At 51.0% G+C, this 20,752-nt stretch overlaps 1 protein-coding gene across 2 annotated transcripts; it reads right to left on the bottom strand.

Moving 5' to 3' along the window:
- Positions 1-283: 283 nt before the first annotated feature.
- On the bottom strand, positions 284-19,754 carry Tmprss3 (transmembrane serine protease 3). 2 transcript variants are annotated; one of them, XM_085832707.1, is made up of 13 exons: positions 19,595-19,754; positions 19,057-19,201; positions 16,314-16,424; positions 15,325-15,441; positions 14,868-14,991; positions 12,336-12,461; positions 10,968-11,011; positions 10,434-10,599; positions 9,659-9,828; positions 7,866-7,961; positions 5,927-6,069; positions 5,171-5,323; positions 284-2,076 (listed from the first exon to the last, which is right to left on the bottom strand). In XM_085832707.1, exons 2-13 carry the CDS (start codon positions 19,148-19,150, stop codon positions 2,059-2,061), a joined length of 1,362 nt encoding a protein of 453 aa, XP_085688833.1. In that variant the 5' UTR covers positions 19,151-19,201; positions 19,595-19,754; the 3' UTR covers positions 284-2,058. The 2 variants fall into 2 exon arrangements, with proteins under 2 accessions (XP_085688833.1, XP_085688832.1); XM_085832706.1 differs by having other exon boundaries at positions 19,057-19,198.
- Between the last annotated feature and the right edge of the window lie 998 nt (positions 19,755-20,752).

The raw sequence follows: 20,752 nt of genomic DNA, 5'->3' as shown, positions 1-20,752 counted from the left end.
ATAACAGCCTTGTAGGTAGGAGCCTTACTAAGATCCTTGTGGCAATGGGCAGGGTTCTGAAGGGAGAGAGCCTTCAGTTTCGGGATTTGAAGGGAGTTTCTGACTCTTAGAGGTTGCAGGGAGGGGAGTTCACACCACACCAGTGACCTAATCTGAGTGTTAGGAATGGAGCAAGAAGACTCTAGATAGGAGGGTGACTTTGGAGTTTGAGATGGCCTTGGGTCAGTGCATGGGGAGCCCTTGATTGCCTCTGGCTGCAGGGGGAGGGAGGGGGGAGGGACTACGGAGGAGGCCACAGTAGGTCCCACCTGACTGCTCTCTGCCTGAAGTGGCAGAGGCTGCAGATGACATGGCTTGACATCTCTGAGCATGCGACATCTGCTCTCTGTTGTACTGGCTAGTTTTATGTCAACTTGACACAAGCTAGAGTCATCAGAGAGGAGGGAGCCCCAGTTGAGAAACAGCTTCCATGAGATCCAGCTGTAGGGCATTTTCTTAGTGATTGAGGGAGGAAGGCTCAGCCCATTGTGGGTGGTGCCATTCCTAGGCTGGTGGTGGGCTTGCATTCTATAAGGTGGCAGGCTGGGCAAGCCATGAAAGACAAGGCAGTCAGTCAGTAGCATCCCTTCATGGTCTCTGCATCAGCTCCTGCCTCCAGGATCCTGCCCCACTTGAGTTCCTGTCCTCACTGCTGTTGATGATGAGTGTAACATGTTAGTGTGAGCAGCCGTATGTTTTTATAACTGCTGTGCTTTATTTTCAGTGAGGATTGTCATCTCTTACTGTGACTAGTAGATGAAGCACGTCTGTAGGGAGGGATGCATATGGAAAAGAACCATCCGTATAGGGCTTGGAGCTGCCCACAGTTTCAGGTACCCACTGTGGGTCTTGGGACCTGTATTCTATTCACAGAAAGCTGTGTGGGGCTCTAATCTGGACAGGGTTGAGTCAAAGTACAATGGCTATGTGTGTACAAAAGTAGTTTGTCTTGCTGATGTGTCTCCCACCACCACATGCACACACACACACACACATACACACATACACTTTTTGTTACAGCCACAAAACAACTGATTCCTACTCTGAAGACATCGTTTGTGACAAGCCTGAGTGACCTATGGCTATGTCTCACATAACCCTCCTCTATTATTGGGTAATATGGAAACCACAGGACTGTGAGCCATGTAAGAGGGGCCCGGACACCATCAGCTATGACCCATTAGCAGAGTGCACAGGGCAGGGGGGTGAGGCAGACCCCATCACTTAGGACTCCTCGATTCAGCTTGCTTTTAGTGTCCAGTCTTGTCTCTGCCCAGACCTGTGTCCCTCACTCTGCTTATGCATCCCACAATGCAATATGGGATACTTCTGAGATCTGGGAAACCTGTTCTAACAGGAAAATGCAAACTCTTGACATGTGTAGGATGGACTTCTGATGCGAGCCCATGATTTCCGTGCCCACCACCCACCACCTCAAGCCCGAGGACAAGCCAAGCTAAGCGAAGGGACACCTTCCAGAAGGGAGGAATTCATCAAGCACCAAATCCTGTGAGAAAACAGTGAATTTGTCACAGACCAAGTTCCCCACTCCCGGAACCAGCTCTGGGAAGGAGACAATTGGGTGGAGATCTGAGATCTGGGAACAAACAGGTGACTGCATCTTCAACAATCCACACCAGTAGTTCCTGGCCTCGTAGCTGCCCCAACTGGTGTTCGATGGCTTTGCATGAGAGCTTGCCTGTGTTGGCAGGAACTCTGAGGAGACAATCTAGGGTGGTGGCAGGGAAAGGTTCCACGTGTGTGCATGAGTTGGTTCATGAAGCACAGAAAGAGCTTCCAAGGTCGTTTCAGCCCCAAAGCCCAGGGGCCAGGGGCTTCAGCAGCAAGCAATTCCAGGTGTCGGGGTTGGGAGAATGCCCTTCCCGCTGTCTCCCTTTCAGTGCAATGGGCAGAGCAGTAAAGCTGATACTCGCATCCAACATGGCCACACAGGAGTCCAGGGAAGGCTCGGGCTGTGACCACCCTCAGGAGCTCAGGGGCAGGCTGGTTTCCTTTTCTTCAAGTCTTCAGATCTCTCTAGAAGTGAAAACAGGGACTGCTGGTTTTCCCCTGCAAACCATGTCTCAGACAGATTTTTCCACCAGGTGTTGTCAGTGGTTACTGAGGAGGGGAAAGTCTGCCAGCTCTGGATGGCTCCCACCCAGGAGGCCCTTTGCACTCTTCATCTCTACCCAAGATTGTCCCACAGAGTGCTACGTGAAGGTGCTGCGGCTCGGCTGCATGCTCCCGAGGGTTAAGTTAGGACAGAAACATTTTGTTTTAAGTCCTAACTGGATAAGGAAACATGGTCAGTAGGGTGAGGATGAAGGCTTGGGGACTCCCTGGGCCTGGCATAGAACAGTACCATGGAGTGAGAGGAAGAACCTCCCATGAGGACAAGCCAAACCTGGGAATCTTCCTACAGAATGAAGGGGGCCTCCAGACCTCCCTTGAGCTACTTGGAGAGCGATTTAAAAGCAGGTGTGTCTGGCAGGTGACATTTCCTGCAGGTCCTCTGTGGTCAGAGGCAGCTGATGACTAAGATGCTCCGAGAGACTGTCCAAAGCCCAGCCCGCCACCATCGTGAAGCCCCTCAGACAACAGGACACTTCAGAAACCAGCTGGGTCTTTCCCTGCTTGCCAATGAGACTTGATACACCAGCCTTTCTAAAAGAATGTTCAAAATGTTAAGTTCACCTGGTCCTTACACCAGATCCCTAATTGAGACTGACTGGAAGAAGGTCCTGGGGCTCTTCGGTTTTAGCAAATGATCAAGAAGGATTTGTTCACTAAAAGTTTTCCATCTGTTTATCCCTCTGGGTGGAGGCGTGCTGAGGTTCTGATCTGGGTGTGGCTGTACTCATACGAGTCCTTACTAGTTTGGGAGCCCCCATTTATCCAAGATCCCATCTATCGTGAGGAGTGTGGTAGCATCCGTCATGGAGCACAGTGTAGGGAGCACCCTGGCTAGGTCCCTGTTCCTGTCACGGCTGCCCGCCCTGTGTCCCTGACTGCCCCATATTCTTGGACAGTATGAAGCATCAGGAAATAGTTTCTTGGCTCTGTGTTGGTTTAGAGTTCCAAAACAGTCACGTGGCACCTGTGTCCCAAGACATAACCACAGGACGACACACTTGCTTTCTGAGGTTCCTCTATCCCTTGCCACACCTTCCAGGGACATATGGCCAGTCTGCACAGTGCCTTCAGTGCCCTCTGTGTAAGGGCATCACCTGCTCAAACGCCCCTTTCACAAGGGGAAGACAAGTGTTAGCTAAACCCTTTACTGAAGAAGAGCCTGTGGTACGAAATGCATAATAGTGCTAACAGACTGCTTCAACTGGTGGCTTCCTACCGGCCTGTGACTGGCAGCCAGACCTACACTGGTCCAGCCCTACGGGCTCCATCATGCATCAAAGATGGAAGCAAGGCTGTGGAAAGTCACAGCTATGGCGAGTGTTGCTGAGATCTGAGCATGTCCTGGCCTCACCTGCCACCACCTCATTCCCACCCTACCCCAACACGAGAGACATGTTCAGTGTCTTTCTTCATTTAGATGAAGAAGAAAAGAGCTTGGGGTGTAGCTCAGTGGTGGGATCCCACCTAGTACACACAAGACCTTGCATTCAGCCCTCAGAACTAAAAATTAAAAAAAGGAAAAAAAAAAACCCTTGAGTTAAACCAATAATGAAAAAGTAGTATAATTACTATATTTAGTAATAGTAATTTATAAAATATAGATGAGCTTTCTAAAAGACAACAATCTCATGGCACCGGACACAGTGATGCGTGCAGCCACCCCCTCTGAAGGCTGGAGGATAGCTGGGAGGTTAAGAGCACTGGCTGCTCTTGTAGAGGACCTGGGTTTGATTTGCAACTCACAACTGTCTGTGACTCCAGTTTCAAGAGATCTGAAGCCTGCTTCTGACCTTCCAGGTATTTCGCACACACATGGAGTACAGACAGAGATGCCGACAAAACAGCCACCTCATAAAACTAACATTTAAAAAAAGCAAAGAAACAGAAATTAACCCCTGAGGGGTGCTAAGGGTGTTCTTGAAGGTTTCTTTTCTTATTTAGTCAATTGCTTCAAATGACAAGAACCCTTTTAAAAGGTCCTTGGGGTGGCCCAGTGCTTAAGAGCACATACCACTCTATACTGCAGTGGACTTGATTGATCCCCAGCTCCCACACTGAGCACACACACACACACACGCACACACATGCACACATAACACACACATGCACACACACACCACATACACACCACATACACACAGACATGCACACATACCACATACACGCAGACACACATACATATTGCTCCAACATATATACATACAGACACATACACACACACTCCATACACACACACACACACACACACTCTCACACACCTTATAAATGTTTTGGATCCTCACAGCCAGTTGCTGAAGACTAGAGGGCAGGAAGGGACACGTGTTTCCCTTGGGATGCTAGGAGGATTTTTAGAACCGCACAGAGAGCATGGCTGCACACATAAGTGCGTCAAATGCCATGGGATTGTTGTGTTTTAAACATTTGCCCACGTTACATAAATCTCACTCCTACTGTGTCAGCAGAAAACATCTTTGAACCTGAACTAGGCAATGATGTAAAACCCGTCTGAGATAAAGTTAGTAAATGTTTGCCTAGCGCCTGATGTGTGGCCAGGCCTTGCTTCCCCACAGCCTTTCCCCTCTCAGGAGAGACGGGGGTTGTGGATGTCTGACTTTCATTGCAGCAAGGCCTGTGTCTATCAGAACATCTCTCTGTCTGGTGCCCTGTGACTCTCAGTTCCCCTGTCTTCCCCTCTCTGACCAGGAGCCTCTGTAGGCCTGTACTGATTTCCCCTCCCTGAAGAAAAGCAGATCTGGCTCTCGGCAAGGGATCAACTTCCCAGCTCATCCACTGGTCACCTTTCTCCCTGTTGAGTCAGGCAGGGCCATTCCTTTGGTCCTTCCCCTGTATGCCTGGGTCACACCCGTGGGATTAGCTGTGTTCTAGGACTGATACCCACGTCTATCTCCTCCTGGCTCCCTGTGGCAGAGCTGGGTGCAGGGAACATGTGAGCTGGAGAGTCAACGCCTACCTCCAACTGGCTCACTCCACCCACCTCCAACTGTTCGTGAATCCAGTCCAGGAAGGAGGTGATTCGAGTATAGACTCCAGGCTTGTTCACCTCAGCACAGCCGATTCCAAAACTTGTTGCACCCACTAATTTCCACAGTCTCCTCTCCTGGCACACTAGGGGTCCGCCACTGTCTCCCTGTAGGGTCAACAAGAGGCAAAGGTCAAGAGGCTGGGACAGCTATACTGTCCCGGCTGCACAGACTTTCCATGTCATATCACCGGTGAACCATGTGCACACCTCTCCCTGTATACTTCTAGAATGGACTCAAGACATGGCTCCTTGACCATATGGGAACGTTTCCTTCTGGCTATGTCTGCCTTCAGATCCCAAACACTACACTTTTAGGTCAAAGGTGGCCTGTGTAGCCCACTGAGCTGGAAGAGAGGGAGTCTGCCTGAGCCAGATCTAACTCACTGTGTCCAACGGCAGTACTGAGTCTAATTCACTGTGGCTTTTGCAAGCCCGGCTTCATCAGCTCACAGCCCTCTTTCCCACTCAGAATCAGGCTGGAGAGATGAGGAGAGGCCACATCCTGTGTGCCCTGAAAGACTGGGAACCTGGGTAAACACAGGCTGGGCCACCAAGAAAGCCAGGGGATATCTTAAGCAAATCTCTTCCTTGTGCCATGTAAATTTGTTTTTCACGGGGAAACTGGCAGGGGCCTGTCCCATGGGCTGGGTCACTAAACTAGACCCTGGCCTTTTGCCGAGGCCCCAAGGGCTACTGGAAGTCCTTTACCTGGCAGCTGTCCACACCGCCCTTCAGGTAGCCTGCACAGAGCATGGAGGGAGAGATGATACCACCATACACGTCCCTGTGGTTGCAGATCTTGTTTGAAATTAAAGGGACAGCCGCGTGGTTCAGGACAGGGGAGGCGTCACCTGCCTCAGAGTAATGTGAGAAATTCATAGTGAGACAGAGTTTGGCTTAGAGAACAGAGTCAGGAGAACCAGGGGACATAGAACTTTCCACCTAACAGGAAGCAGTCACAGCAAAGACCAAGTCTACTGTAACTGGGACAGCTGTCACGGAGCCCGTGGCACCCAGAGCATCCCCTGCTCAGTGTGCTGTCCCACAGCCAACCAAGCCTCGACCCATGCCAGTCAGTCCACATTGGAAAAGGGAAACTGAGGCCCTGAAGGCCGCCCACCTCTGGACAGAGCTGAATTCAGTCAACAGTAACGTGTCCCTCCAAATACAGGTGTGGGCCCTGAACCTGTGGCTTTGCCATTGACTAGGGAACCATGAAGGTATTCAAGGGTATGGTTGTGAGCTAGCCCAGATGATGCTGGTAAACTCATGAAAATTACAAGGACCTATCAACAACTCGAAAAAGGCGCCATCAGAGCAAGAGTCAGATCAGCCTGTCAGCCTTGAAGTCGGGGATGAGGCCGTGAACCCAGGAGCGTGGGAGCAAAGGTAAAGGGACAACAGCTGTCACCGTCCCCAGAGACAACTGAGGAGCCAGCCTACAGAACCAGTGACCCCTGAGGCTGGAAGGTAACAAACAAAGTGGGCATTGAATCCTGGAGTTTGAGAGGCTGAGGCAGGAGGCTTGCGGTGAGGTTCCTGTGGTCAGCCTGGGCTGCAGTGAGAGCCTGCACAAACACGTCTCCAAAGGCGAACCCTGAGCTTCTCTTGTGGGTTGACTATAACCTCCTCCTTATTTGCCTGCCTGCAACCAAGACACGTGATCTTGCTTGGAGCAGAAGCTGCTAAAGTATGGATCAGGTACCATGTGGAGGCCGGGTTACCTTGCATTTAGGGCAGGCTCTAGATCTGATAACTGATGCCATGGGGTCAGGGGTCAAGGGACTGAGATGATGGAATGTGGTAGGTTGGATACCCAGAGCTCACATTAGGGGAAAAAACAAAACGAAAAACAAAACAAATAAACAAAAAAAAAATCAAAAATCAAACAACCACATAGACATTGGGTCTGGGTTGACACATTAGCCAGCCAAGGAACACTAAGGATCGCTAGAGCCACCAGACACTGGAGAGATGCTGGGACAGACCTCCCCTGAGGCCTGCGGACATCTTGATCTCAGACTTCAGAAAGATAGAGGACTCAAGTCTGTCCTTTTGAGCTTTTAGAGCCATCCAGGCCTCAGTAGTTTGGCTACAGTTTTCTAGTGACAGCAGGCTGGCCTGTGCCTAGAAAATGCACAAAGGAAAGCCATTGCTGGAGAGACTGTGTCAGCACTGTTCCTTGATGCAAGGGATACAGATGTCCCTGGCAAGTACTTGACGTGACCATCACTGAGAGTGTTAGCACTACCAAAGCAGTGGAAGTAGCTGGGTCATGCCTTCTATAGCAAGCTCATAGGAGAAAATAACACACCATGCCAGTTCTCAGGCAAGACTCCGTCATCTTGTACTGCTTGGTACAAGCTTGAGGCTCATCAAGGTGTGCTTCAGACACTTGCTTCAGTAGAGTAAGAAGGGGCAGGAAGGAGGGTTGGGTGGAGGCCTCACCATGGAGAAGTACCCACACTTCTCCCCTATAGCTCATTTCTTCATGAAACCTCAAAACATCACACTGTCCAAAGAGGAGTGGCACCATGGTGACCCACGGCTATTCAGCAGATGGCTGTTGTGAACAATCCCTAACCCTGAGCTGGGACATCCAAGCATCCCGAGGGGCCCTCCTAGTCTCAGGCTTCAGACCACTGACCTCCATCCTCTGTGGCTCCCCATCCTGAGGTCCAGCACAGTTTCCCATCGGGAAAGTTCTCTTCAGAGTTGGGCAGACAGATGGGCTGAATGGTCTCTGTTAGAAGGGGACACAATGAGGTGAAGTTCCTGAAGCCACTGCCCCAGAAATCAACTGACCTTGTGTTCAGGTCTCTAAACCCACCCCCTAGGAAGTGGTTGGGCCTTGGTTATGGAGCTAGCTCAGAGCAGAAGCCACGCCCACTCATCTCCCAGATGTAGCCCTAGACTGTGGCAGAAGTCCAGAGCCCATCAGCCAAGCCTGGCTGTAAAAGGCTGGACAGTTGGACAGAAGACAGTTCAGGCTTGTGAGCTATGTGGACCTCATCACGGTTGCTGGAACCGCAGGAGACATACACAAAGGGGCTGATGGATTTATGACAAGATTTTACTTGCTCAAATGTGCATTGGGTCACATGTGGCTGGCCCTTGGGCCACAGTTGATCATTCCTGGACCAGACGTTAAGTGTTTGTGATGACAGCCGGCCTGCATCTAGGCTGTGCCGCTGATGCTCTAGCAAAGCCAAGCAGCTGCATGTGCCCAGGGCTTCTGTGTGAGCAGCACCTGAGATGCACCCTCTCCTCCCCATCCTGCATGGTCATCATGGAAAAGTGGAGAAGGATAGAGACATATTTAACTATTTAACTCTTTAGCCAACTACACTACAGACAACTCCCTTTCTAGAATCAAATATCACCAACAATAATTAGCAAGTAGCCCCCACCCCCACTTAAGCAGCTTTTCTGTTGCCCTTGAAATCACACAGGTTTGCTGCCGAGAATAGGAGTCTACCTTGGAAATGGCCCTGCCTGCCCTCCAGAGTGCTCAGCCTTGGACTTTTACTTAAGCCAACACTCCTCCTGCCTTGTGCTTTGTGAGTTTTGAGAGTTCCAGCAGGGCTACCTAGAACCTTCCAGATGGAAGAGGGAGGCTCTTTGCAAGCCCTCAGGCTGCCCCAGCCTGGGACTCTGTTCCTTCCACTGGGGATGCCCTACAAGAGGCTGCAAGTAGCAAAAACCAGGACAGCAAAGTGCTCTGAGTCCCTGAGGACAGGCAGCTCTCTTCTGCCGCCTAGAGGCATCAGGTAGCCATCTGCAGCTGGCACAGGGCAGAGAGAACAGAGCAGAACTGGAAGGCTGTGAGGTTGAATTGGCACTAGAGGGACAGCCAAGGTCGACAACCTAAGTCTAAAGAAGGTAACAGGCTGAAATCTTAAGCAAGGGTTCCGTCTCCTAACACGCTCACACTGAAAACACCTAATTCGGGCTGGGAAGGTGGCTGTGCTGGCTAAGTGCTTGCTGCACAATCATGAACTCCTGAGTTTGATCTGGGCCACCCATGTAAAAAGGCAGCTGTAGTGGCATTGAGCGTGTTACCCAGTACTGAGGAGGCAGAGACAGAAGGGTCCCTGGGGCTTCTTGGCCAGTCAGTCTATTAGGCAAGTCTAGATCCATAAGAGACTGAATCCCCCAAAAAAGCAAGGTGCTGCTTCTTAAGGAACAACATTCAAGAATGACTTCTGTCCCCTATGTGCATGCATACATTTGTGCATGCACATGCATGTGCACATTGTGTGCTCTCGAACACACACCTTTAATGAGCAAATGCAATGCACCTACATCAACACCTAGCTGAATCCGATTTTGGAATTTCCACGCAAGGATAGTAAAGCAGACAGTATAACAGTGCCTTGCCAGGCAAGCTCTTGAAACAAGCTAAAAGCAAGTGCGGGGCGGAGACCTAAACGTTTGTACCGTCAAAGGTGAGTGGCTCGGACAGCTTCATGAGGGCTATGTCATTGCCCAGTCGCTTTGGCTTGTACTTGCTGTGATAGATGATTTTCTCCACCAGATGGGAGGGCACAGGACTGTCCATCAGGGACACAAGACCCACCTGGACAGTCCAGGACTTGGGGTGGTACAGGCTGAAATGCACAAACGGAGAGGTGAATCTCAGGAGAGACCCAGCCCTGTTGAACTCTGGTGTCCCAAGAGCCCAGGGAAATGGTGAGAGATGTCACCAGGTGGGAGATGGCCCAATGCCCTACACATCTGTGCCCCACACAGACCACACTCGTGTATACCCCCAGACAGGTCATTCTTTCCACAACACCCCAGAGATATATGCATTTGAGATCTGGGCTAAGCTTTGCTCTCTGCAGAGAGGCCCTTCTCCATTGGGCAGTAAGGCAGACACAGCTTCAAGGGGGTTCAGTGTTCTTTGGATACCCTGCACTTCCACCCAGGGTATCCTGCTGTGTCATACCATGGATGAGGAGTAGAGAGCGACAGGAGGACCTAGGACCCTTATTTCAATGGGTCTCATTCTGCCTTGAGCTCCCTCCTCCCTTTTCTACCTTCCCTGTGCCAGCTCAGCTCACGTCACTCTCAGACGCAGAGACAGATCCACTGTAAGGCACATGGCTTGCTGACTTGCCCTCACCTCCAGATCATCCCATCTCTACCTGACCCAGGACTAGGCAAGGCTCTGGGAAGAGCAGAAGCCACAGCAGCAGGCCCAGTCACTCACTCATAAACACAGTGTGCCGCAGTGACGATCCACAGAGGGGTGATGACGGAGCCCCCACATAGGTGGTACCCCTGGAACTGGAGGCTGACCTGCCAGGGCCACTGAGTGAGCGAGGACATGTTTCCACCCACAATGCGGGGACTGTAGCCCGTTCTTGTGCCACAGGCTACGGAAGAACAAGGGGTTAGGGGTAAACTCTGTGACCTTTTCTGGAGGAAATGTCAGCACCCCAGCAAAATCCCTGTGCCCTACCCAGAGCTCACAATACTGCCAAATCTCGGGCAATGAGAGGGTCAGGCGGACAGAAGCCTTGAGGGTGGGTGGGGTTTGTGGGAGGCAGTGGGAAGAGCTGTTAGTGTAAGAGCATGCAGAGTCACCCTGCCCATCAACAGTGTCCCTGCTGACAGTGACAACTGGTGCCTAGCCCCACACTAGCATCCAAGAGAAGGGGTCTTGAGCTGTACCCAATGGGGGCTGTGACTCTATCAATGCAGTCTTCCCTATCAGTGGATCCCTACATATTCAGACGCTTACCTGAGCACTTCAAGGTGACCACGTGGCCTGAGGTGCAGCCTTCCCTGCAGCGGAAAGGAACAGTTCATGGGCAGGCCAATAAGCTGCTGTTTTTATAGACCAGAGGTCACACATGCCAACCTGGGGCCTGGGTGTCAGAGGAAAGCCTGGCTTCAGAGAACCTGTGGCATCTGCTCCCTGCTTTAGCCTGAACCCCAGTGGGGAGCTCTCTTGGAGCTGGGGACTGATTGTTGCTAAGGGAACCTGGTTTTTCCCCCCCAGAGTTTTGGGGGTTGGGAGCAACTGGTGAAGATGAAAAGGCTTTACAAAGGATGCTGTCTTCTTCCCTTCCCTGCTTCTTTGCTTACATCACACTCACACAGGTACACACACACACACAAATACACAGACACTCACACTCATACTCACACACATTCGTACACACATACATGCATATATCTACACACATACATATACAAACACATATACACACACACTCACATTCACATACATACACACATACATGGATAGATATACACACATACATATGCAAACACACACATACAAACATACATACACATTCACATACTCACATACATATACATACATACACATACATGCACACACACATACATATATAGACACACTCATACACGCATACACACACTTACATACACACATACATATATATATTCATACTTATACATACACATATCACAAACACATGCATACATATATAAAACCCACACACATGTGCATACACATATATAACACATACACACACACATATACATATGTATACACACACAGACACATGCATACACACTCACATACACACATACATATATATACTCACATATACATACATATATATACATATATACATATACACACATACACACATATACATACACAACATCACATGCATACACACACCACCACCACATATGCAAACACACATATACACACAGACATACACACACACACACACACCCAACACACACACACTCAGACACACACACTCCATCACATATACACATTACACACACATATGCAAACACACACGCACACACACACACACACACACACACACGCCTCCCTGCTGTGAGGCAGGCATAGCAATGGCCTGACAGCAGACAGCATACCTGCCTGTCACTGCTGCTCCTTTCTGGTGCTTTCTTCCCTGCCTCCACTGAACCAGACTTTCCAGGGCTGGGATTCATCCCTGCACCCCAGATTATGCACGACCACCCTAACCATAGCAGTGAGCTCCACCTCTGCTTGTAGAGGTGACGTTCTTTCCCCTCACGGAGTACATCTCAGCTTCCCAAACTCAGCCTGTGGCCTGGCCCCAAAGTAGACAGCAGTACCACCTGTCTAACTGCTTACCTCATGTACACAGAGTGGTGTAACGCCGTCACCTTGTCATCTGACAAGAGGTGATTGATGGACACAAAGTCGCCCTGGAACTGCTCCTCCAGCGCATCCACTCTGAGTTGGTCTGAGCTCACATAGCTGCAGGCACATTGGAAACCCAGACCCAACAGTCAGGGTGACTGAGATACCAGCCACCCCTACTCACCAGGTTACAAGCTATGGGGACCTCATTTGGTCCTCCCCAAGTCACCAAAGGCTTCATTTTCCTGATAAATTGCATACATCTTAGCCAGGCGTTCCAGCTTAGCTGTGGCCTGGGGACCCGCTTGCCGACCCACAGTCCACAGCCCGGCCTGCCCACCCACCCAGCTCCAGCCACAAAGAAAGACCACTTCCTGCCACAGTTAGGAGGTCTCCGTCTACCCCACTCTGATGCTCTTGATTTGGCTGCCTCAGGGGAGGCAGCTGGATGTCTGGCTCCTGAGGGTGAGGGGACATTTGAGAGCCTGTTTCACTTTGCCTAGCACTGTCATAGAAGGCAGTGGCTTAAGGACCCTGGGACCAAGCAAATGAGCTCAATGCCAAGAGACAGGTATGCACAGCCATGGTGCAGAAGAGAGATTGAAAGAAACAAGAATGGGGTGGAACGGCTGAGCACAAACCCAGCCATAGAAAAGTGCGAAGTGGGGGGTGGGGGGTGGATGCAGAGTTTAGGAAGTTCCCAAGGAAGGTGGGGAGCAGAGTGTACTGCAGGTGGCCATCTTCTCACTAACCCAGCAGTTTGTCACCCAGAAGAGCACCCAAATGCTATTAATGCCACTGGGACTCAAGGAAGCACGGGTTTGAAGAAAAAGGCATCCAGATATTAGCCAGGCATTTCCTTCTGGGGCGTGGGGGGTGGGGTGGGGGAGAGGCTGCAGTTGGCTGCCTTGGTATAAAGGAGCCTGCTTTTGCTGGGATGCTGGGTCATAGGGAGATGGACAGAGCAATGAGCTGGGGTAGAGGGAGTCTCAGTGTCACAAACGAAACCTACACAGGTCACCTCAGAGCTGCAGCAACCGCCACCACAGCCATGGTCACGCCTACACCCTAATGACCACAGAGCTCCCCACAGCCTTTTAAAGTGGAGGCTTATTATTCATTCTAAGGGAGAAACTGCAGCAGGTCTCACAAGACTGGCCTGAATCTACAGCGAGATTTGAGCTAACTGGCTTGTGCGTATATGCGTGCGTATGTGCATGCATACATGTGTACGTGCATGGGTTTTGTGCTGTTTGAAATCTCTACCTTTTCTTTAAGGAGTAAAGCTAGGTAATTCTCAACATTGTCTCTTAGTAACCTTCGCAGCTGTCACTGCAATTCAGTTGCAACTGGTTTCAGAACCCAGGCAGGCATGGCATACAGAGGAGGGAGGCCTGGGGGACCTCAGCTGCCGGGTGCCTAGGATCCTACTGGTTTAGATCCCAGACAGAGGTGTGTGTAGCCATGTCGTTTTAAGGGCCCTGCTTCCTGGGTTACAAAACAAACTAGGGTATACTTCAGAGTTTGTGACCACCAATCTTGCCTCTCTTGCTCCTGCCTCTCCAGTACAGGAATTACAGATGTGTCACCTTGCATGCTTGTTACTCTCAGTTCCTAAGATGAGTGTAGGAACTTGGGAACCTGCCTGTGGTGAACTGGGGCCTACAGTATCAGTGGCCTCCAGGGAAGCAAGGCAGGGGTCAGGAGTCAATAGGGATGACTATGAAGGAGAGGGGGGCCCTTGGTCAGGCAAAAGCCTGCTGCTACAATGTGGAAAGCCAGCAGCTGGCTCCCAGCCCTGAAATTGGAAAGATGCTGTGGTGGGTGGTCTCCTGGGGCTAAGGGTGTTTTGAATAATTGCATCCTTTTGAGGATGTGAGTACAGGATGTGACCAGCAGGACCCGATGCCTGTCTCCAAACATCTGCTCTTTAAGCTGCAAGGCACCCAACCAGAGTATTTCTTTTTCCACTCAAAAGTTCTGGGCACATGAACAGTTTGCTTTCTATTACTGTTTTCCTTTCTTCCTTTTTTCTGTCTGTCTGTCTGTCTGTCTGTCTGTCTGTCTGTCTGTCTGTCTTTGGACAGGAACTCACTTTTCAGCTCAATCTGGAACTCCCTTTGCTCCTGCCTCTCCAGTACAGGAATTACAGATGTGTCACTTCGAATGCTTGTTACTCCACTGGAACAGAACCCATGGCTTTGGCCATGCCAGATTAGAGCTCTACCAACTGAGCCCCAGTCCTCGTCCCAGTCCTAGCCCTAGCTCCAAACGTCTAAATAGCTTTTGTATCTAAGGTCTTGGACTAGCCCTGAGAACTCCCTTCATAGATGATGTTCTTCATGCCGTGGAGTCACCTAGCTGGTTGGGACTTGCCCTGCTGTCTGTGAGACCCAGCTCCCCGTGCCAGGGAATTGGGGGTGGGTTGAGGAAGGGTGCTATAAGAACAGAGTGTGACTCGTCGAAGCATCTAGAGAGTTCTGTATCAAGCTGCTTTTGCTCTGCCGTTTGGCCTTGACTCACCTGGGAAACCCCAGCTGGGCACAGGCAATCTTGGCATAGTGGCTTTTCCAGTCATCGGAGCACATGGTCCTCCACGCAGCGGCTGTGAACACTTGGAGCGCCGCTCTTTGGCCGCTCACCCGCACTGGCCAGGTATGGGGGAGGGCAATGATTACAAGAACAGGCAGAGGCTGTAGCGGAGCTTGCTCCACACACCTTCTCTTCTAACCTGACCCGTTGTTCCCTGTTCCTGCCCACAGCCCCTCCCCCACAAGATGCTGCAGTTCCCACCCACCCCCAACTCAGAACCTGTCTGCTCCCCCAACTGGATGTAAACATGTATAACAGTTCTCCAAGAACCCAGCTAGGCACATCCCAGCTGAGGACAGGGCATGACGCTGGCTATGCCTGGGGTTCATCGGACAGGAAGGGCACGTTGCTGGCTTGTGTTCGCTCTCTGTGATTGGTTGCGACTCACCGCATCGGTACTCATCCTCTGCGTTCTTGCAGTCGGAGACCCCGTCGCATCGAGCTGTTAGTTCAATACACTTGAAAGATGAATGGCACCTGTACTTCCCAGAGCAGTCGAAGTGGACTGAGGAAAGGGAGGGGATGGGAGAATGCCAGCAAGTGGCCCCTTCAGTGCACAGCACCTACAGCCATGTACCTGCCCTGTGGCCTTGAACTTGCCTATCAATAATGAAACCTGCATTGAAACTACATCTCCGACAGCAGCCTGTTTCCTCCAGTCATATTGTCTATCCTGAACTCCAAGAGGTGGGGCTGCCACAACCACAGTATCACTACCTCCAGGAATCACAAGACAGTGCAGTCAGACTCTCAGGGATTCAGAGACAGGACAAAACTGCATGGTTAGGACCAACGCACTAAGCTGGCCCAGCAAGAGCCCCAACTGGGACCACTCAGCTGCTCAACCGCCCTGCTTCCTTTTACTCTGGGCCTGAAGCCAATGAACCCTGAGCAGGAGGCAAAATATGCTGCCCTGTGCTGCAGTTAGTTGAAGGAGAAAATAAGAAACTATAGACTCTAAGAGAGCCCCTTCCTTGCCATGACCCACTTTCTCAAAAGCCCTACATACCTCCCTATAAAAATAGCTGTTGCGCGTGGTATGACTTGAATGGAAGGCTTTGTTTGCCCCACCCCAGCCTCTGCCTTCCCATCTCAGAGTCCTGTTTCACCTGCTACCTTTGAGTAATTCTAACCGGCCAGGTACCCTGGTGGCAGAGCCTGGAGCACAGCCAGCGGCCCCTGCCTATTCCCACACTGGTTTGACATTCATGCAGGATGATCAAACCCACAGCCATCAAACCCAAAGGACACCGGCCACCAGTAATTAAGGCCAGGCAGCAGCAAGTCTGGACAAGGGGGTGGGGGCGGAGGGTCTCATGCAAGTTTAAATGCCAGAACAGGTAATCGAGCGCCTACTAAATAATAGATGGTACTCACTGCCCAGGCCGATGGCCAGCGCCAGTATCAAGGCGATGATCCCAATGACAATGATCGGAAAAAACTTCAAGGGCAGAAGGGACAAGATCTGCGCGGCCACTGCGTCTCCGTCTGAGAACCAAAGGGATGGGGGTTTGGGGGAGCTGGGGAGCATCAGTTCTGAGTGACATGAAACTTAAAAGTTTAGCCATGTGTGCTGTGTTCCCTCTGTGCAAAGAAAGCACTGGCCCAAAGACAACTGACTTGGTTAGATGAATGACCACGTTGTCTGGGTCAGTCTTTGCTCACCCAGCTCTCTGCCCCAGCTTAAGTGACATTGTTGTGGGCTGAAAAGGATCCTCACTGGGAGCCCTTGACACAGAAACCCTCAACAGCCAAGACTGGGATCTTACTTGGAGGCCATAAAGAAGAGAAGTTAAGATGAGGCCCGTAGGGCAGCGGCTAATCTTGTATGATTGGTGTCCTCAGGGAGGGGCAAGGTTTAACACAGACACATGCATAGAAGAAAGATAAGAGACTAGGAGAACAGACATCCATGGGAAGATGAAGGCAGAGGGCAGAGTGATATGTCCACAATTCAAGGAACCCTGTAGGGTATCAGCCAAGGGCCTGTATCTGCACAGCGTCCCGTGTGTATTCACAGCAATGAAACCTTACTGACATCAGGGCTCTCAGACTCCGGCTCCCAAAAAGGAAGACAAGGAGACCGTTGACTGAGCCACCCAGCTGTGGCATGCTGTCCCAGCAGCCCTGGGACCTGGGACTTCCTTCAACTGTCATGGAGGGTTTATACCATGTGGTTGAAGCAAGGAGGGCACTGGGCTCTCTCAAGCCACCCCAAGATGGCTCTTCCTCTACAGAGCCACCGGCAGCCTTTGTTCCAGGCCATTTGCCACATGTGAGCAGAAGCCACCATGTAAGTGCCTTGTTTTCCACATCCTCAGTATGGGGCTGCCCAGTAGCAGAATGCTCAGCTCAGTACATTTCTGCTTCCAGATCAGAGCTGTCATGGCTCTGCATGCCGCTCTCAAGGACTGGGTTCCCAGACTCTGGATTCTTCAGCTCTAGTGGGAACCACCTACTAAGTGCAATACCCACTGGGGAGGGGGCTGGCAGTGACAAAGGTGATGAGGTCACCTGCTGTTCAGGGAGTGACAAATCCCTGTCCTTGATGGACATGGGAGAGCCCAGCTCATTGTGGGTGGTGTCACTCCAGGGCAGTTGGTCCTGAATGGCATAAGAACATGGCCCAAAAAAGCCAGGAAGCCACATTCCTCCATGGCCTCTGCTTCCGCTCCTGCCTCTGGCTTCCTGCTCTGTGTGAGTTCCTGTCCTGACTTCCCTGGATGGCAGACTATAAACTGTGAAGCTGATCTAATCCTTTCCTTTCCAGGTTGCTTCTGGCCATGTTTACACAGCAATAGAAACCAAGGTTGGACACGTGGGATGCTGTGTAAGATGTATCTCTCTAGAGAGGCTCCACAAAGGACTGACGAGCAGGAAAGCCTCCCCGGAAATGAACAAATGAAAAAAGTGGACTTAAATTCATCCTAACATCACCATGACTTTGCTATGACCACACCCACTGGTGCTTACGATGGAAGGGATGGCCGGTTTCTTACACAGCACGGGGTAGGGAGCGGGTCATGTTTGCTTCCCCATTTGTGTGAGATCGGAGATGTAGCTACACAGCTTAAAAGCAGATACAATTCTTGCTACAGTAATTCTTGCCACACTTCCAGAAATGTATCCTAAACGTTGTCAAGGGTATACACAGACTCCTGTCTCCACACACCCTGTGGAGGATGACACTCATGACCGTGGCAAGCATGAAGCAGTCTGAACAGCCAATGAAAGGGCATCGTAAAGCCTTGGCATTGTGGCAGCATACACGGGATAGACCCAGGGGTCTTTTCAATTCATAAACCTACGCCTTCTACCTTGTTCTTCTTACTCTGTCCGCAGCCCAGATGGCTTAAAAAGAATTGTTTGGGGATCCCATATACGCGTCGTTCAGAGGCACAGCCTTCACTCTCCACGTTCCCACTCTCACCCATTCTTCCCATTGCTCCTGAGCCCTGTTCTTCAAACTAGCAAGCCACAGATAGCTCTCAGCACAAAGACCACATAGCGGCAGACATCAGGCGGGGAATGCTACCTTCATAGATATGTGACTCATAAAACCAGTTTTCCTTCTTTGGATGGCTGGACCACTCGTTCTAACCTGACATTTGACCCTTGGCAACATACAGCTTGCCTGAATTTTCTAGAAGGGCGGTGGCCATTTGACCTTCTTTTGAGGGAAGCAGAGCCACTGTGGAGTTTGGTTCTCTGAAGACACCCCCGACCCCCAAGAAGAGAGGTTAAACACAAACACATGCATACACGTGCACATTGCCTGCAGAGACTCAGCAAGTGCCTGAGCCAAAGGGACTCCTTCTTAGCACCCTTCAACTTTGTGGTTCTACAAGATCAGAAAAAGTGTCCAGCCAGTGATGGAAAGATACCCAGGATGGGTTGGGGTCATAGCAAAGTCCTAGAGTACCTATCTAGTGTGAGTAAGGCTCAGTACTGTAGAGAAGGAGCAGAGGGGAGGAGAGACAGACAGAGGGACGTGGGAGAGAAAAAGAGACAGAGTAGGAGAGTGAGAGACTGTACGAGGGGATCCCCCGCCTCCCAGCCCCAGACACTTGACCACATTCATCCCTTCTACACAAGGCCCGCAGCCCAAAGGCCCACTTACCTGGTGCCACAGGACTTATTTTCAAATCATCCAAGCCGAAAAGAGATCTGAAGGAGAAGGGAGCTTCGGCTGCCGGAGGGTCGTTCTCCCCCATGGTGACTATCTCAGGGCCTCTGATGTTGGGTTCCGGCTCCACCTCCACCTGCTTAGTCAGGGGTGAGCAGGGTTGGTCCCTGTGGAAAGTGTGGGCACCAGGGGTGCCTCTGTCCCATTTTAAATCCTTTCAGCCCCACACGAAGCCCACACCCCCTGTGGGTTTGTCGCAAATATCTGTCTACTGAGAACACAACTTTCTCGAGGCCACAGAAAATCGCAGAGTGGCTTCTAGAGCTGACAAAACTCGGCATTTTAATTCCTTTCAAGTTAACAGTGGCAGTGCCTTCTGTGTAGCCAATCAAGTGGTGCTTTTAGAGATAAGCCCCATTTGTCACCCAGAAGTCACCGTTGTGTTGTTCCTTAGAAAAAACTGTGATCATCAGGATGAGACGGTTCTCCTTTGTCCAACATTTTGATGTTTCTTTCTAGCCATAGGATTTACCTGTCATAGACATAAGATCTTCCGATACTCAATTTATGTGTCCCAAAACGAAGGCAGCACCCGGGAATGGGCACTGTCACGGTGTTAGTAGCGGCCCACAAACACAGCCCTTTCCTGGCTCATGCAAGCATGACCTAATTGAGAAAGAAAGTATCCGAGCCCTGGGGACCCAGGCCACCCAGCCAAGTGAGGAGTGGCTGGGAGCCTCCACCTCAGGCCAAACCCTCCAGCTCGGGCCAAACCCACACAGGGTTCTGTTTCTTACAATAGAGACCTTCTGGACAGGTCTGGGCGAGCCAGAGATGTAGGGTGCTCCCGGGTGAGCCTCAGATCAGTCCACAACAAGGTGCTGGAGGAATCTGCTTCCACCAAGGCTGAGGTCCACAGAGCCCTCCCCGCAGAGGCTGGCGAGAATCTATGCCTGCCTCCTTCCCGGCTACCTGTTAAGGTTATTTACATTCCAAATGGAGCTACTCACCATTAAAAACTAACCTTGTTTTTTTTTTTGTTTTTAACTTTTACAATATTAGTCAACTCTAAGCTTCTGGAAAATATGCTTTGGGGGAGTCTCCCCTCCCCAGCAGGCCGTGGTTGGCAGGTCCCATATGGGGAAGCCGGGAAGTACCTCAGAGTGCATCCTGGAAGCGCCCCACCCCCACCCCATCCCCGTACTTACCATTTCTGAATCGGCCATCCTTGGAAGCAGGAATAATTTCCGTTTTCATTATAAAAAGCAAGCAGGAGGGTGAGCAGCTGGCAAAGGGGAGTCCAGTAGAGAACTATTTCTACCAAGTCACTCAGCTTTGCGGACTCCGTCACTGAAGCCAGCGGCATCACCGTGGCGCCTCTGTAACTCAATCTGAAGGTGGCTATCAGGTAGCCCTGGTAGTATGGGCGCAGAGATAGGAGAGAGCAGCTTGTAAATGAGCAAAGGCAGAATTATAGGAGCGTCACGGAAGAATGTAGGCCCCGAGGACACTCGTTTTGTTCAAATGTGAACAGCAGGGCCATACCCAGTGCCAAGCAGACAGCCCCACACAAGGGCACATCAGCACAGGTGACTGAGGCTTGGTTGAGTCCTACAGCTGCCCCGAGGACAAAAGTTGGAGACCAGAGGATGTCACGTACTGAGCAGAGACTTGGAGGTCTATAGTGCAG

Source organism: Mus caroli, unplaced genomic scaffold (genome assembly GCF_978045245.1).
Source record: "Mus caroli unplaced genomic scaffold, Mus_caroli_1 scaffold_18, whole genome shotgun sequence".
Classification (NCBI taxonomy): domain Eukaryota; kingdom Metazoa; phylum Chordata; class Mammalia; order Rodentia; family Muridae; genus Mus; species Mus caroli.
Note: the sequence above shows the minus strand (reverse complement) of the source record. Positions and strands in the feature narration are given on the sequence as shown.